General features: G+C 37.5%; 2 protein-coding genes and 1 long non-coding RNA gene across 10 annotated transcripts in view; 2 read left to right on the plus strand and 1 right to left on the minus strand.

Annotated features, from left to right (window-relative positions):
- Positions 1 to 5,420, minus strand: part of rims1a (regulating synaptic membrane exocytosis 1a) — a 74,686-nt gene extending 69,266 nt beyond the window's left edge. For 2 of the 6 annotated variants that reach the window (XM_082154770.1, XM_082154769.1), the window contains exons 1-2: positions 4,709 to 5,418; positions 2,931 to 3,005 (exon numbers count right to left, since the gene is read on the minus strand). In XM_082154770.1, coding sequence (XP_082010896.1) covers positions 2,931 to 3,005; positions 4,709 to 4,875 — 242 coding nt within the window. In that variant the 5' untranslated portion in view covers positions 4,876 to 5,418. Of the gene's footprint in view, positions 1 to 2,930; positions 3,006 to 4,708 lie in introns of all 6 variants that reach the window. The other 4 variants (XM_082154772.1, XM_082154771.1, XM_082154768.1 and 1 more) reach the window with 3 other exon arrangements.
- A 1,188-nt stretch (positions 5,421 to 6,608) lies between these two features.
- asrgl1 (asparaginase and isoaspartyl peptidase 1) lies at positions 6,609 to 13,876 on the plus strand. Of its 3 annotated transcripts, none has more exons than XM_082154041.1 (7): positions 6,609 to 6,741; positions 8,040 to 8,232; positions 8,338 to 8,480; positions 8,747 to 8,901; positions 10,199 to 10,320; positions 10,921 to 11,031; positions 12,841 to 13,876. In XM_082154041.1, the coding sequence occupies exons 2-7, from the start codon at positions 8,046 to 8,048 to the stop codon at positions 13,053 to 13,055; spliced, it is 933 nt and encodes a 310-aa protein (XP_082010167.1). In that variant the 5' UTR covers positions 6,609 to 6,741; positions 8,040 to 8,045; the 3' UTR covers positions 13,056 to 13,876. The 3 variants fall into 3 exon arrangements, with proteins under 3 accessions (XP_082010167.1, XP_082010165.1, XP_082010166.1); XM_082154039.1 differs by having other exon boundaries at positions 6,621 to 6,741; positions 8,044 to 8,232; XM_082154040.1 differs by lacking the exon at positions 10,921 to 11,031 and having other exon boundaries at positions 6,621 to 6,741; positions 8,044 to 8,232.
- An 813-nt stretch (positions 13,877 to 14,689) lies between these two features.
- LOC309486514 lies at positions 14,690 to 18,956 on the plus strand. Its single transcript, XR_014201576.1, has 2 exons — positions 14,690 to 18,793; positions 18,838 to 18,956. It is a non-coding gene; the product is annotated as an uncharacterized lncRNA (long non-coding RNA).
- Positions 18,957 to 18,968: the final 12 nt, after the last annotated feature.

Consider the following 18,968-nt stretch of genomic DNA (forward strand, 5'->3'; position numbering starts at 1 on the left):
TCCAGACAGCAAACGATGCTTCACTCTTCACCGCTGCCTGCATCTCTCCAGTCATTTTAGGTTCAAATAATCATCATCCTTAAAATCGAATTATTGCTTACTGACATATTAAATCATTTCCAGAATACATACATTATGTGCTAAACAAACAGTTCCAGTAGTTCCAGTTCGTCCCACCCAATGCCAGGAGCAGGTCCATTATGTCAAGAGAGTATTTGTTGGTGTAACATAACCTAAACCGCAGAAAAGTGCCCTCTGACCCTGCTATGGGAAAGTTCTATACCCGTTGTGTGTGTGTAATTGGCTCGCAACATACTCCCCAACAAATGGAGACAGATGCCAGCTGTAATTTCCTTTACTTTTCTGTGTTTCTATAAGTTAAAAGGTCTAACTTCCCTCACAGACTGATTATCCACCAAAACATTTGTGCTCTAAACAGCCTGAGTCGCTGACACAAGGATGGGTGTAATATCGCAGTGCATAGTGAAGGGTCCCTGTCAACTTGACTGCATATTTCTGTGAGTTGGTGAGGAAATGAGCGTGAGTGTGTGTGCGTGTGTGTGTGTGTGTGTGTGTTTGTGTGCGTGTGTGTGTCCTAGCACAGTTAACCAACTGGAGGAACAGATGGACTCCCCACTCTCCTTGTTGTGAAGACACACAGCATTTACACACACACAAACACACACACACCTCTCAGAGCAGCATTCAACTCTAAACAGGATATGCTGACATGTTTATGTGGGCCTATTCATACATTTAATTAGAATACTCAAACAACATTTGTTTCAGAGCGCTCATTATCTGATGCACTGTAATCTTTCTACAGTATCTATCTTTCTATGTATCAAATGTATCAATATAAATATATGACACATTAAATATCAGAGAAAAAAACATATTCTTCAATAAAACATCAATGTTAGTAAGCTGTATATAACATTACCTTGGTGGTATATTTAAATCAGCAGAAATTGCAACATCACAGAAAATTAACTAGGCTACTCAAGTTTTTATTATAGTATTGAAAGTTAGCTTACTTGCTAACCCAGCTAACATTATGCCAATGCAGTTCAGAGTTAAGCTGCATCACTCAGTTTAAGCAGCTCAGTTTGAGTAGGTCACATGAAACGCACAGCAATCAAACCCACGACCACTCCAGCATCTGTATGCAGAGGTCTGCGAAAGACACGCTGTGTAATGCAGTCGGGCCACTGACTAAACAAGTGAGAGAGTAATTGAGTGGGAGCGGGAGAATTAGGAGCATGACTTTAGCACATGCCAACCCGTGAGCTCAAGCTCATCCTTCTGAGGTCTGCTGGTGGGTGAGAGCAAATGGATTCGGAAGGCTTGTTCTCCAGTGGGTGCTAATGTATGGACTAGGGCGCTATTAAAAGCCACTACTGTGTGATATGCCTGTGCATTTAATTATTTATCTATTCATGTATTCCTCCTCTTTTTAAAGTCTTTTTTGTCAGTTCTTGTGTCTAAGCCAGAAGCAAAGGCTAGAGGAGGAGTGGGGCTCAAGAGAATAAGATTACAATAAGAGCAACTCTGTTTGATCTTTAGTAGAATAGACCTGACTCAAATACACCCCATCTTCTAAATCCCTTGCTCAACTATAACATTTCTAGGCCAGAGGTCTCTGGTAGGTATAACTGATCGAATACATTCTGCCTATTGGTAGGGTGCAATGATAATGATAAACAGCACAACTGCATTTCAGTAGAATGCTGCAGGGATTATTTCTGTATGTTAAAACGTGGGACGAACTATTTAGCATTTTACCAGTTCCATTGTCTTGAAGTCAATGTTTTGTTATTATTATTAAATGCCTGAAATAAGATCTGTGCTTAATGGTGGTGACGATGAAGTAATGTGACCAATGGTGTAGTTCGTTTATAGCCTACGTTCAGATGTCGACTTCTGATCACTGTATTTAGGCTTCCAAATTCATAAAAGCTGTGTTCATTTGTGAAGATTATCACATAAGAATCATAAACTTTTTTTGGTCGCAGCTTATTTTCTAGAATAATCCAAAAGTCAATTAAAAACACTGTTGGGTTTTTTGTCAAGGGAACTAGGGTGATGCTAACTTCCGGGTTGTCCCACAAAAATACATAATCACTGCAGAGCTCTATTGAAGCAAGTTATTGGTCAGGCTGATGACACCACAAGTGACCACATCCAGGAAGTCCACACAGAAACAGATGTGCTTTGGCCAACTTGCCCCTTTTATGATCCTCTGACCCCTCCAGAGACCACAGAGAGTGATTGTGAGAGAAATACTCTTTCTGTTGATGTGAACCACACCGCAGTTCTCTTATTCTTCGGCTGAGAGAACCAGGGCAATACTGGTGTGCATAAATAATTTAACATAGCATAAATATTACTCTGTCAGCACTCTAAAGCACCACCACAGGTGCCAGGATTTGTTTTCTTGTTTTTACAGGGAAAAATAATGTGACTGTGAGAAAGGCTTTGATTAACTACACAGTGCCACTCTCAGAAACTTCAGCGTGACCCCAACGAGCAAGTTAAAGGAAAAGATTGAAAACATAGGCCTATAAAGCAGTCATTTAAAGTATTAAACAATGTCACAACAGCATGCAAAATACTGTAGTCTCAATTTTAGACAATGCTCTCCAACTTCATTTTTTCCAAACACTACAGCTGCAAGAAAGTACCAGCATCGAACACCTCCTTGAGGTAAAGCTTGACCTTTCATTCACTATCATGTATAAGTCCTACATTTTGTGGCAGAGTTGTCAAGGAATCATTGTCTGACATTTATAGAAACCGCAGTCATATACTATCAGTCAGAACAACATAAAATGACTTACATGACATGGAAATGGCCACTACGAATGTTTATCACTTACTAACATTTGACTGTTTAACTCACTGCAGGTAAACTTTGTTGAGATGTTTACCTGATGTCGTTCTGCTGAGGTGGTTTCTTGTTCCCGACCAGGTTCACTGTTTTTGCTTGTATGGGCTTCTCCTCTCTGTACAAACACATTTTAGACAGTGACAGTAAATCTCTCAGAAATCTTAGCTGTGTTTTTTATTTATTTAAAAAAAAAATTTGTATCCTCTCCAAACATACATCATCAAAACACATGCACACCCAAAAATGAACATTCTGTCAGCGGAACACAAAAGAGGATTAAAAAAATAAAATAATCAAAACTTATCTTCTTTTATATTCCACAGAAGAAAGTTTTGTAATTCAGGTTTGTAATTCCATGGGTAAATGATGACATTTTTGGGTGAACTGTCCCTTTAAGCTAGCACACAAAGTATTGTTGTACCACTGAATGCCTCAAAAGCGTTGTGAGGTCGACCTCTAGCTTCTGCTTCAGGACAGAAGTTTCTTTGAGATTGAGGAACTGTTCACCATTCAAACTGTCTCATAACACACACAGCAAATTAAAATGAGAGGTTGTTTATCAGTACGCTATAAGAGACAGATTATGTTGGTCTTTTCCTCATCTCTAAAATAAATATTGTGTGACTGTATATCATTTGACCTGTACTAACCATTTGAAAACAATGCATTTATCTTGATGATTTTGTGACAAAGATACACAAGGGCTGAGAAATTAAATAATTGCATAATAATTTCCTATGAGAAATATAGGAGTGGTTAAGTTATTGATTGTAGCTGCTCAGTAAACCAATTTGAGATGCATAAATCTGATTTCAAATCTCAAGGTGGCCAACAACTAATGTAATATGAGCAATGATGGCCTTTAAATGGCAGGTGGACAGGAAGCCAAGAAACAACTTTACACTCATCATAACAACACTGGTGAACCACAATCTTTATAATCCATCCAACATGTAAATTCACATAAATCATATCTCTTCAGATGGTATTTCTAGTTTTCACATGAAGTATATGGTCCCTATTGTAATAAGTTATTTTTATTTTAACACACTTTAGTTTGAGCTGAATTATTTGTATGAAATATGCTATAGAATAGTTATTATTAAGAGGATATTATTATTAAGAGGATCTAATAAAACACAAAGCTATGACTACTACCTTTACCCAAGCTGTAAGTGCTCACACTACAATCAGTGAAGATTCAATGAATGGGTTAAGGATCCTGACAGTCATGATGACGAGGCACGGAAATATTGTCGTGACCAGGCAGGAATCCTGACACTGGTGAATAGTACAGAAAAAAACGTTCACTAAAATATTTTACAAAATGTATGTCAAATAAATATACTAATAATGTGGCATGACACGTGTGCTGCCTGAAATTAATCCATCACACAGTGAGGTGTAAAACAACAGGGTGTATCGATTTGTAGATATTTAGTTCTTGCATGTCGACACACCCCTCTCTCTCTTTAACAGTTACACCTGCGACCATTCACCTGGCTGTTCATTGCAATTCATCAGATATCTAACCAGCTTGTTTCATAGTGATGTGTATAATACACACATAGCAGTGCTCATCCATGACAAGTGTCCATAAGGTTGGAAAAAAGTGGACATGGCCAGACTCACCCACCCACTCTTAACACTCACACACACACACTGGAGCTCAGGTGCAGGCGTACAGCCTGATGGCTTTATTTATTAGTAGGCTATGGCAAACAGATGCACCTACAGAAACCATCACAAGCTGTTTGCCTTTTGGTCTCCAGAAGCAGCACGAATACTACAGGCTCCCTATAAAGCGTGATGTCTTACTTGAGCATGGCCTCATCCTTCTCCTCTTCTTCCTTCTGCCGAAGCATCACAGCCATAATAATTTTCCTCTCCTCCTCGGTGAGGTGACTGAGGTCCGGTAGATCGGGCATGGAGCTCTGCGTTGTGGGTGGGCGAGGGCCACCGCGGGGCCCCACCGAGGCGGACATATTTTACCCCTGTATGATCGGTGCACAATCCCAGCTATGTAAACCGCTATTCAGGCCATAGTCCGATGGCTTATCTGCGGTTGTCGCGAGCGTGGCGAACCGTTCATCGTTGCGGCAGGCACCCACGGTTGTGCTTCTCTTCCTATACGGCTTTTTCTTCTGTTTCTCTCCCCCCCACCCCCCGCCCGCCCGCCTGCCTCTCCCCTCCAGGTCCAGTTAAGGGTAGTCCATATCTGATCCGCGGGATAAGTGCGAGTCGACGAGGGGGGTCTTGCGCTTGTTGATGAAGCCGCCTCGGAGCTCGGGCTCTCGGGTGGGATGATGGGAGCAAAGGCGGAGTCCGCGCGGCGCTCGCTCTGTTTACCGAGCTCGCGCTGCTGCTGATGCTGCCGCTGTCAGGGAGACGGAATAGTCAATGGGACCGCAGCCCCTCAAGCGCGCGCACGCCTCCTCCAGACGGCCGCGCGCATCTCATTTGAGAATGGGGGCTCACTGCACGCGCGCACAGCATCCTATTTTCGCTCTCCAATCACAGCGCGCTGATGACGCGCATCATCCACCAGCAGCAGACGCTTTGAGATTCACCATGAGATCAAGAACAGCGCGTTGCAAGTAGGCTACAAGTCGTGTAAATTCAGGACGCAACAGACGAGTGTCTTCTCTTAGAAACACATAGTAAATTGGGACAACTGGAACACTGAAGCAAAAAAAAAAAAAAAAAAAAAAAAATCAAATAAATTTAATTTATATTCTTTAAAACTTTTTTAGTTCCCACCCTATAGTATGGCAATGCAGTTCCGGCATTATTTCAGGGAGTGTTTCATAACACATTTGCGCAACAGTCACGTATGTAAAATGACAATACATTATGTGACAAAATGTGAGGGTAGTTTGTGACTGTGATTTAGTTTTTATGGAATATAACAAATAAAAAAATATCAAATAATTGTTATACAACACTGTCCTAGAATGCATGTAGGACTTTTCAGTCATATTAAAGGGAACACATTCTATTTGTACCATCATAAAACCACAGTTCATAACCTGAGCAACTGTATTGTTAAATGTTGTTGTGTAGGCCTATTTAAAAAAGATCGTGCAAATACGATTGTTGCAATCAGCTATCACAACTTACATTTAGAATAACTTATCTGGGTTGAATTTGAATATCCATGTTTCCAGTTAATAGAATTTAAAATTTCAAGTTGACTAAACTTGCAGGGATACTTAAGTTTTACAAATTAATACAACATATTTTTACAGTACGGTGTCCAACTTTGACACTAGAGATGTGAGCATATTTTAAACAACTTATAAATAAATTATTATTATTTGGTTAATCAGATGCTGCCCATTAATATCTGGGTACTGTTAAAAAATCGTAAAAGTCTCCAAAGTTGCTGTGTGGGTAAAAATATATATAGCCTAGGACCTAGCTTATACATTTTAAAAACAGACCTTTCATATTGTCTGTATTAAAGCTAAAGATGTATTTAATCTGACTGTGTTCACATATGGAATGACGTCCTCAGTTACTTGAAGGCCACAGCCCTGCAGAGTTTAGCTTCAAGTCTAAATGCACCTGATCAAGCTAATCAAGTCCTTTAGGCTTATTTGAAAACTACAGGGATGTGAGTTAAAGCAGAACTAAACTCTGCAGGACTGTGGCCCCTCAGGAACCGAATTTTGCACGCCTGAGGTGATGACATTCATGAGAGGACTTTTATTTTGGTGTTTTCTCTGTAGCAAGCATGGCGTGTTTAGGCTCATATTTCCTCGTGATACAATCTGCAGCTTCCGTCACTTTCAATGCACTTCTGTGTTCTCTGAATTTTATGTTCCTGTCGTTAATGCGAGGAACCCTTGGTAAATATAATTTTTTATGTTATGCATGTGGGCACGTACAGGTGTCACAGAATGACAAAAACGCTCCATTTGGATTTGTTGATCTGTTGACAGTTTAAAAAAACAATTACACTCTCCTTGCACTTTATTTGACGATGGGATGTCAGTTTGGGTGATAACAACTTGTAAACTAAATTAGTAACGCAATTTGAAGAGGCATTGTTAATTAATTTACATTATAGCCGTTCAGTATTTGGATTGCACATGCTGAAATGCACTTGCCTAGGCTAACTTACCTGTGGACAGATTTATTGTGATAGTTAAAGGATTAGAAAAACACTGACTTATACTTACTGTATGTAAATGTGTATGACATCTGGTTTAATAGTCATACAGTTTAGCCATGTGCTACGTAAAGAAAAGCTAAATATTATGTGTGTTTTGAAGCTGGTTTTACGTTAGGTCAAACGATCATACTGGGAAAAAAAATATATTCAAACCAACAGAACGATTGCCAGTGTTGTGTTGCTTTTATACATAATTTAAACACACAAGTTAATATAGAGTAGCATACATTTTATTTTTGTTCCGCCTAAAGTATTTTTTATTTAATGAATAAAATATACAAATAGATACCAATCCAAACAAATATAACAAACATAAGATTTACAAAAAATGAAATTAAACAAATAAAAATACATTTAAAATATAATAATTGAATAAAACAGACTGCATTACATTTTTATTTTTTTAATTAACTTTAACTCTTCAGCTGCAATAATTGTATAACCAGATTTTTTGTTATCAAAACATAGTAAAAAAATTGAAATTCAAACATAAAGACCTTAAAACATGGTTTAGAGTTACTTCTTTTACTTTTATGTAAATTTAAATTTACCATATAAAATCATAATATCCACAAAAAAAAAAAAAAAAAAAAAATTTATATATATAAAAACATCTTTACAAGTTATAACCAAATATATGCTCTAAAGAATTTTTAAATGTAATTCTGCCGAATCATGTGCCGAAAGTAGTTCTAAACAAAGTCAGCAAAATTGAATGAGGTATATCTGAGTGAAACGGTCCAGTGAACCTGTAATAAGAAAAGAGATGTCATTGCAAGAATGGGAAGTTACTTTGATTAAAGATTACTAAGGGATATGAATTTAAAAACAATAATGATGTGCACAGATAAATCATTATTAATAAATACTGCAATATTCCATAAAAAAAAAAAAAGAATAGTAAATTTTGATTTCATGGTGACGTTAAGGATTGTGCTATGCCAAGAATATTTGCTATTTATGTATTTGTAGACAGATATGCTGCCTGTAGTGGTGGTGCATGGAGGTGCTGGTCATATTCCTAAAGAAAGAGTTGAACTCTCTACTATCGGTGTGAAAGAGGCAGCCAGGACTGGGTATGCCATCCTCCAGAAGGGTGGAAGTGCCATGGATGCTGTGGTTGAAGCAGTGACCTTAATGGAGAACAACCCAAGATTCAATGCAGGTACTCATAATATTCATGTTTAATTCATTTTATATATTTCATGTCTAATACCTAATACTACATCCAGAATAAGTAGAAAACTTGGGTAATGCCCGTATGTCATAGGTTGCGGGTCAGTGCTAAACGTGAAGGGGGAGGTAGAGATGGATGCAATTGTGATGGATGGCAAGTCACTAGCTAGCGGGGCTGTGTGTGCAGTCAGAAGAGTGGCTAACCCTGTGAAACTGGCCAGGCTTGTCATGGAGAAGGTATTCTTGAAAAATTCATCATATATACCTGTATTCCCAAAATACTGTACATGACCACCATGGGAGATTTGGTTTTGAGTAATCTACAGTTACGAAGATTAAAAACGAAAAGTGATACACCGTACACAATAATTAAGGAATACTAGGCTATATGCTATCAACTGCTTTTTGGATACATTGAGTACAACCATTAGATGATTTAAGAACACTTTACATTTCAAATAGTCAAATTAATAATGAGAATGATGTCTGTCTTCTCTCTGGAGACCAACCACTTGTGTCTGACAGCTGAAGGGGCCTCTAAGTTTGCCAGAAGCATGGGTGTACCGGAAGTGCCTGAGGAGTCATTGATCACAGACTATGCCAAGATGCGCTGGAAGAAGAACCTGAAGCCAGATGCCAACCCTGTGGAATGCCAAATGTAAAGCTTTTATGTAATGAAAACTGGTACAAAGTGCTGACATAATGTTTTTGGCATAAGATGTCTAGAACTTCTACTAAGAAAAAAAGTCGCAACAATAGTTAAAGGGATTGTTCACCCTAAGATGAAAAATCTTTCATCGTTTACCTTCATGTTGCTTCAAACCTGTGACTTTCTTGCTTACTTGTAATATCCATATTATGTCAACACAAGCACACACACACACACACACATACATGCAGTACATATGTGTCCATTGAAAAAGAAAAATGTTAAAGGAAAGTCAGTGGTTTTGCATAGTATTTTGTGCATTCATTTCAAATGTACATTATATACAAAGTTTTGTCATGAAACTCTAGAAGGCGATTCTCAAGGGGGCTTAGTCCTCAGTGAGAATGTGTAGCAAGAGACCATTGCCTAAATGGTGCCATTTTGTAAATTGGCTCCACTATATCACTATATGTCAAAAGTAGCCTACATTTTAAATTGGTTCCAAGTTACTACAAACATTTTATAAATGATATAATGATACCAGTCTTGCTGCACTACAGTTCAAATCAGTAGGCAATAGCACAATACAATAGCACAAAGATGCAAATGAAACAAAAAGTAATTTATAGTGCTTGTGAAAACTATTACTGTATAATGTAAATATACACTGAACTCAGTTCGGTACTCGGGTGCTGTCTGAGAGTCAGCTTTCTGTGTGTGCGCTTCAGGTGTATGCACACTCAGAAACGATCCATCACAGTGTGGAAGTTCAGCATTGAGTTCTCTTCAATCTTCTTGCAGTAATTTTCTATAGGACACAGCTGATTGGTTCCTGCTGTATCAGTAGCCATGAGCTCGCTGCTCAACTTTCAAATACTTGGTCAGCATTTGCTTAAGCAGTTTGCAGTACACTTTCAGAAACCCTCCACCTTCTCCAGCTCCACCTGTATAGATCTGCTATGGGGAATTCACATTTTCTATATTGTACAGCAGCAGCATGTCTTTCTTGCTCACATCAGTGTGTCGTGTATGTATTGTCAGTAGCAAGTCCCGTATTTGCTCTGCAGCAGCGGAGTAGGAGATCTATTCCACCAAGATAAAACATTAACACTGTCACATCCATTACCATGCCAAACACTCCTAAAGTTGTCATGACAGAAATAAATTAGAAATTACATAATTGTTTATCGACTTTATCTAATTTCTTTCTTTGTTTATTTCTAGTCTGCTATTCCTTTGCTACCACTAAGTTGGCCATTTTGTTTGTGTGTGTTTTTAAAGCCATGTTTTTGTGCGTGTGTTTCAGGGGCAAGATGGGAACAGTAGGTGCAGTCGCTGTGGACATAGACGGAAACATTGCTTGTGCTACATCCACTGGTGGAATGATTAATAAAATGGAGGGTCGTGTGGGAGACACACCGTGTGTTGGTAAATCCAAACCTGCTGCTTTGTAGTGTATGTAAGGGGCGTTGATTTGATTTGCACCAAAGAGCTCTTGTGTTTACAAAGTTGGGAGGAATCAGCCTACAATTGCTTACTTATTGCTGTTTCTGTATATTGAGCTGAAATAGAATAAAATATTTAAATTGTTGAAAAATTAAACCTTTAATTTGACTAAACCTAAGCAGCTGGTGTGACAGGGATTGAACTTTGACCTGGGGACATGCAGTAATGTGGGTACATTTCAGCTGCTCATGAGAGCTTGTTGCCTGCTGAGTTAATATTCAAACCACAGGTTTAATCCCTAGCTCAGCACAGCACCCTCCACATACATTCGCTCAGGACACACTTTAACCTGTGGGAATCACACACACACTAGTTAATGATAGATAAAAGAGCTGCTATTGTCTGCTTAATAAGTAAATAAACAAAAATGAAAAAAGACAGATGCTTTATTCTCTGTTATGCAGTGATTATTATCAGGGTTTGTCTTAAATAGGTGGATGGTTATCTGGAGCAACAGGTTTGCTGAGTGTGTGTGTAGGAAAGATCTCCCTCAGGATCTTTGTTTCTATCTCTGATTCTCAGGATGTGGTGGCTATGCAGATAACAAGATTGGGGCTGTCTCACCCACAGGCCATGGGGAAGCCATTATGAAGGTCACTCTGTCCAGACTGGTTCTCTTTCACATGGAGCAAGGCATGTGTTACAAGATCAGCACAACCTATTTAGCATAAACCAACAAAGCTTTGGGATCTTTTTCTAGTTTTTCACAAACAGAATTACCATAGTTTAAACCCGAGTATTTATTTTAACTATGAACATTAGACTTTTCACTATCTGTAATACTTGATTCTGATTGGTCAGTTGTATTAGGCGACCACATATTTTTTATAATGACTGCTAAACTGTATACATTACCATTCAAAAGTTTGGGTTCAGTACTATTTAAAACAGTGAATTAATTATAATCTTTTTCTGCAAGGACACATTAAATTGATCGTAAGTGACGGTAAAGACATTTATATGTTTTCAACATTGATAAAAATGTAAAAGAAAATTGTTAGTTTGAATTGTAATATTATTTCAAAATATTGCTGTTTTTACTGTTTTGTTTTTTTGATCAAATAAATGCGCTCCACTCGTTCAAAAGAGATTTCCTTCAAAAACATAAAAAAATCGTACCTCAACTTTTAAATGGTAGTGTATTTCATAATTGTCTATGGCAATAGTGTAAATAGTCACATTTCATGTCTCCCATATTATTGCTTTTTTTCATGTTAACACAAGTTATAAACGCTGAGTATCTAAACAAATGACTACGAAATGTATTTTAAAATAATCTTGAAGGACTTTGGTATTCATTGTAATATACAGTACATGGTAAGCATGAAGCTCAGGAGTCCACAGTTAAAGCAAAACATTTTTTTGGGGGATTTACTAGGAACTTGTGAGAGACAGCTAGAGCTGGATTGCAGAGAACTTAAAATTAGACAAAGACACGTAAGATTGTAATTAAAAAGGTTAATTTAAAACTAGTTTAATACTTGAAAAGTAACTGGAACTACAGATTAATAATACATAACTGTGCACAAGTGCAAGAGCTTTGCATAAGGATGGGGTCAAAATAAACCTGTCGGGGTTTAAAGAAAAGTTAAACTAGCCATATGGCCAACTGATATCTCTCTTCCTGTGTACTGTGCACTTGTAATCGGCAGTTTTAGTATTTTTACGGCATGGCATCTATAAATGTCACATCTTGGACCATAAATCAGTCTGCATTGTAATACAGATTTAGAAGCAACTGGTATATTGACATGAGCGCAAATGGACTGTTCGCATGTGTTCATGAATAGCTGTGAGAATGATTCCTAGCAGCATTTTAGCCAGTGAATAAACAGCTTGAATTACTTCAGCTACACATTAACTGAGATTGAGGGCCTCATTAAGATGCTTGACCTCAAGTCTGTTTAGGTAAACATTGCTCACTTCATGGGTCTGAGCAAAAACAATTTGAGCCAGTCTTTTATGGTGTGTTTCGTAAAACCTCCTCCAGCACCACTTGCAATGAGTGGACACATAGAAGTCAGAGGTTTAGAGCTGAGCAGTAAAGTGAAGATTAACCAGTCTGTACATCCTCAGAAGGACATTTCATATAACAGGGCCTCTTTTTATCCAGCCAGTATCTTTTGTAGTGTGAGTTAGCCTTTGTTTTCTGTTGAGGTGATTTGAGCGTGCAAGCTTTTGCCTTGTGTGTGTGGAAACACAACGGCAAGTGTTTTTGCTGAACTCGCCTTTTTTTTGGGGCGGTGTTTAAATGGGCGGGGTGTTGATGAGATTTATTTGGTCTCACCTGAGATCCATTCCATAGCATTTCAACCATTTTCATGATCACCTTCCTTATCGTGCACTTTATGGTCACCTACATCTGGCAGAGAGATCTGGAATGATAATACAATGCACTAGCTTGATAATATAGTTAAGTGTGTATTCTTCTATGTTCTCCAGGGAAGACCCCAGAGGAAGCGAGTGACCTGGCTCTTGCATATATGAAGGAGCGGGTGGAGGGTCTCGGCGGGGTTGTGGTGGTAGATCCCAAAGGGACCTGGGCAGCTCGCTTCAGCAGTTTACAGATGTCATGGGCCGCTGCCCAGCAGGGTGAACTCCACTTTGGGCTGTACCTTGGTGAAGACTTTGTAGAGCCTGTACAAGAGCACACATAATGAACACATGCGTGCACACACACACACACACACACACACACATGTATGTTTTTATATATATATATATATATGTATATATATATATATATATATATATATATATATATATATATATATATATATATATATATATATATATATATATATATATATGTTGATTATATTGTTATAATCAGTATTGAATAGAAAGGGAAATGTGTAAATCAGTGTTAGTGTAAATGCATACATTCCTCATGGCAGTGATATTGTGCATCTATTAAGCGTTTTGAAGTTGATCATCTTTACACTTAACAGTAAAGCAATGTAATTAGTCTTAGTGTAACTCCTTATTAGTCTTAGTGTAACTGTCTCAGGTGGTAGTACTGCATGTTCTCCACTTGGTGGAGATAAATTATGTTCTTTGGAGTCAAGTGAGTGAAATTTGTTACGGTACAGTTCACATTTAATAATAATTTACAAAATAGTAGAGATAAAAAGTGTTTTAGATGTACTGTAAATGGCACCTAAGAAAGTCAGAATATCTTAAATAAATTACCAGACTATTTTTTGAAGAATAGAAATCATGATTCATTCCTGAAGTAGTTCAGTGTATCTTTTTCTTCAAAAGACTAGAAGAGAAAGTAACTTATTAAATCAGCACAAAATATTTTTAACCTATAAATAATTTTGACATGTACATCAACAATGCAGCAGTTCATAATCTTTTGTGAGACAGTGTGTGCCTGTAACATGTTTTAAATGGTGTGTTGGAATCATCACACCATTTATACTGATTCTTTTGAAATGTGAAAACATGCAGAAAATAAACTTGTTGGTGTGGGTCACTTGTGTGCTATTTTAAGTTGACAGCCCAGATACAGATAACATCAGTTCTGTTGTTTTCATGTACAGTATAGTGAGGTGACGTGGCCCTTATGACAGTTTAAGTACACAAGCTCCTGCTTATTGTGTCAACACGTAGGCCAGCTTGCAAGTTCCAACTGTGAATTGTCTTCATAATGATCTAAAACCCCAAAACCAGTTCTTCTGCCCTCGGCAGTCAGTTTGTGTTCAAAATATTCCACATGGGAGCATGCAAAACAACATCAACTTTTGTCCTCTCAAAGACATGACCGACAAGTCATGACCTCTCTGTCCTTTTGTGTCTTATTTAACTCTTAAATGGGCAGGAACTTAAAAAATTATTATATTTATTAAGTGTATATCAAATAATACAATTTTAAGTTGTACATAAAAATACAGTTTATGTTCAGGTTTAAAGTTTTAATATCCTATGAAAATAGTGTAAGAAAGAGCAACATTTACCTCAAGGTCAGTGACCTTCATGGGGCATGTTGCCATGTTACTTTTAGATAAAGACGGTGAGTTGATGCCACAATTTTATACCAATTCACTTAACCTAAGTAGTTGCATAGACCTAATTTTCTATATTTTTCACTGAAATTTTGTCTACTTGATCACTGTCCCTCCAGAATAAAGGGATGTTATTTTTTTTACCCAAACCCAGAATAAAGTGTATTTTTAATAATAAGTAATAAAAAAAAGAAAACGTCGAAGCATTTCGGATGGCGTGTCAAAAAAATTTTTAACATGATTTTGATTGTCAATATATTCAATCCATTGATTTTGATTATATCAGCATATACAATACACTGTTGTTAAAAGCAAACAGATATCCGGAGAGATGTTAAAAGAGAAATAAAAGTATCCAAGCATATGGTTTGGTACAGGATCAGTAGCAATCTGTCCATTTTAAATTAACCTATGTAAATCCATTCATAATACAACAGATTTGTGTTAAACGTAAAAATACTCAAATAGATATGGACAAAAAATAATAATAATAAAACTGAAAAGTAGCCTACTGCGGTCAAGAGGTCATTCAGTGATGGTAAAAGCTGGCACCATCATAGATGACAGCGCTTCGCCTGTTGATTGGTCAGGACTCGACAGCGATGACAGAAAAGGGGCGGGCCGAAGCGCAGGAATCCGCATAGAAAAAGTCAGGAGTGACAGATTGGCCGGAGTGGGTGACAGCTTTACAGTGCGCTCGGACGAAGAAGTCAAGCAGCCCCCGAATTCTTACAGTTGCCATCTTACAAAGCTTAATTGTAGACTCTAACGCCGTATCTACACTGTAAAAGAGCGACGCGACGCTACAAAACTTCAACGAAACCACTATAATATTAAGTTGATTATAACGGTCGCTTTCTATTTTTGTCGCGTCGCGTGCGGTAATTACGCACTTGTGGCGGTTCCCAACAGCTTGCTAATGCAAATACATTCTACATGTCTGCTTTGACCAAGAACTTTAAATGACGTGAGGACGTTTTTTTGTGAAGTTGAAGACTTGATAAAGTCATTATGAGGACGACGAACGCGGCGATTATCAGTCGAAGTAGAGAAGACATCCTTTCTGGACATTTATGCATTTTCTCACTAGGCATCTTTGCTGTCAGCGCTGGAGGAAAAGTCACGGACATTCTGCGAAGAAGTTTGTGTAAGAAAGTTCATCGGACGGATCTTTCTTAGAAATACATACATTCTGACTCTAATTTCGGTGAGTGTTCAGTTAATATTCTGCATTAAGTGTCTGTATTTAATAATAAAACAATTCTGCATGGTAGAGCACTGAACAGGCAGTGCAAGTCTGCACAGCTGTGTCCAGGAAATGGCTCAGTAATGAAAAATAAGTTAGGAAATGGTGAAGGACAATATAGCCTATTCATTTAATCGATGTAATATATTTAAGCAATATGACAGGAGATTAATATCAACACTGTTATTTGCCTGTAAGCACAAGGCCGCAGGTAATCACTTGTGCTAATACCAACACTACAGGTAGATTGAAAGTATTTCAATAATTAAGGTACATAAACAAGTAATTAATATTATAGTTTTCCGGTTTCTATATGTTTTCTCTGCCAATCAAGCTTTTGTGTTAACAAGCAACTATCACACTAAAAGCAGGCCTGGAGCGGTGTGAATGAGTGGAGCGGAGTCGGTCAGAATATTCCGTGTCCGGGTTTTCCATTTTCTGCTCGGTAGTGAGAGAAACCCAATCAGAGAGATCAGCGGGCGCGCGCGAGAAAACATCGACGCTCTGACTTTCAATAACGGCTGCTCTGTTCAGGTAAAACCAGAACTCCGCTTCCATAGTCTTTATCATGGCAGACGCCATATTGCTTTTTATACTGTGAGGGATAGACCATAATGTACGTACCGTAAAAAGGTAGGTTGCAAGTTTTTTATTTTATTTTTTGTATTTTGTGTCTACTGTTTCTTTGGAAAGATGTTTCGTCAGCTGAACAACTGACCTGTTGTTCAACTACAGTGCAACTCATTAAATACAGTGTACTTCTATTCATCACATCCTCGTTTTTATCATTTAAAAATTAGATATGGCACTACCGTGACTATTTGAGAGAGAGAAACACAGATGCTCTAGCTTTCCACACAAAAAAAAAAAAAAAGAAGAAAAAAGGAAAGAGGCTCCTAGCTAGGTAACGTTAGCCTAAATCTGCTCGGGAATATGCCATGAACACAGAGGTGAAATCAGCACATTTAGAAGGCAGCCTTGTCAGTCAAATTTAATTTGATCGTTTGTTAATTAAACATACTGTATGTAATATATTATAAGTGAAATTGTATTCATTATTATATTTGAATAGGTTTATGGAAATATTTTAAATATAAATGTAGTTAGCTCTGCAAAGACGCCTTTATCCAAAGCAGTTAATTAATTAAATTTAATTTAATTTTATTTGATTTTTTTCATGTGTTTTGTTAAGTCCCATTCGCACCAAGAAGATAACTATAGGCTAATGATTAAAAAAAAATCATGATTTGTTATCACAAAAATTTTTCTTTTGTCATATCAGCTTAGATAATTTATGGGGTTTAGATAAAAAATATTTTCTGTTGGTTAAACAAATCTCCATTGTATTAAAAGTTATGTCTCACAGTCACTGCAGTTATGTCTTCTGCTGCTTTGAATGCTTATGGATCCTGATTTTCTAGCCGCGATATTGTCCCACTGTGTCGTTAATTGTTAGGCATATAGAGTTGTGATGTGGACTTCTTTATTCTCATAGAATTGTAATGATTATTGAAACTTTGTTGTTATAATTATCTTTATAGTAATCATTGTTGGTGTGAATGGATGTTTTTTCTTTGCACAGTTGTAGGCCAGCATTTCCATTTTATATTACTGTCACATCAGTGCCACACTTATTTTCTTTGCATCAGTGAAATTCAAAAGTAACCTTGCTCATTCATTATTGCACAAAGATGATTTGAAAATCAGATTTTGTGTTGGCATTGTACTTGGGTGAGTTGGCATGAGGCAATGGAGGACAATGTGTCGAGACCCATTCATTAACCTTCATTATTGCATTTAACACTTTAAGTAAGTATTTTTCGTCTTCGTTCCATGTCTGTTTTATCACTTCTAATTCAGTGACGCAAAACAGCCGGTAGAGTGTAGGCTAAGTGTCGGGTGGCATGACTTCCTGTTGACCTCTAAAAGTTAGCGAACTTAGCGTTTTCTGTTAATCAGTGTTCTGGTGACACAGATGACTTGTTCTCTTGCTGTGAGTTTCGTGCCTGGAATCAGCGAGCTGTGTTTAACTGCTCGTAGAGTGCAAAGAAGTGTGACCTTCAGCAAGGTCAGAGAGGCCTTCGCTCATCTGATTCAGCTTCGGGCAGTTTTGGGTTCCTGGAAAAATAAAAAATAAAGGAGAGAGAAAGTTAAAGTGAATGGAAACAAGTGATGGAACAGGTACAAAATCGATATGTTTTCTCACATCTCAAGTGCATGCCATTAAAATAGAAATGGGACAGTGTTTTATTTTTATTTATTTATTTATTTATTTGCGTTTAAACTATAGGAAACACACAAAAGAGAAAATCAACAGGAAAAGATCAAGCAAATAGCCTGACATATTTGCCATGTCTCTGTTTGTTTTATCCATAGCTATATTTTTATTTGTTAGTGTAGACTTAACAGTAATTCAATTATTTGAAGAACGTTTTCACAAAACAGTCAAATGCATAGCAAATGCCCTCTGAACTTGACTTGACAAATGTGTTTAATAGGTAACAAGTTGTGGTTACTCTAGACATTGACTTAACTTCATCTGCTCCACAACGAGTTTGTCCCATAGGGCATCATGAGAAATGCAGTTTAAGTCAGTGTTAGGGAAGGAATGCTTTGATGAGGCCCTTGATCTAATCAGAGTACCGCTCACAAGGGTGGTATTTTTTACAGTCTCAGGGAGAACAGGACGATCAGAAAATCACAGCCATCAGGACCAATGTATTCAGCTTTATTTGAGAAGGTTACCTACTGTGACTTTGCCTTGTCTAGGAATGAAAATCTGTTTGTGTTAGTAGGATAACACAGCATCATAACTAGTCAAACTCAGCAGTCAGAAGTCGAGTCCCGGTGTTGAGTTTGGAACTTAAAGAAATAAGTATTTGTACCTGTGATAAGTTCATTTACTATTTTAGGTTAAAAAGTGTAAAATGCTGTGGCATAAATCTCATTTACATGTCTCAATCATTAGCTTTAAACTAAAATCTATGACATCTTCCACCCACCCTCATGTCATTCGAAACGTGTTTCCTGTGCATTATGTAAAGAATTATTATCATAAATGTCAATTCTGCTCTTTTCCATATGATGAAAATACATTCAGTCAATTTTGTATGGCTGCCCCCGACTAAAGATTTGTCTAGTCAACTGTTAGTCGTTCATTTAAGCTATTAGTCGATTAGTCAGGAGAGAAATACTTAACCATAATAATAAGCATTTAAAATATAAATGAAGTGCTCAAGCGTGCCTCAGCGACACCGGCAAACATGCCATAAACCTTTCTGAGGTCAGAACACAAACAAAATGGCCATGTGAAG

This window comes from Leuciscus leuciscus, assembly GCF_965113295.1.
Source record: "Leuciscus leuciscus genome assembly, chromosome: 22".
In the NCBI taxonomy this organism is placed as follows: domain Eukaryota; kingdom Metazoa; phylum Chordata; class Actinopteri; order Cypriniformes; family Leuciscidae; genus Leuciscus; species Leuciscus leuciscus.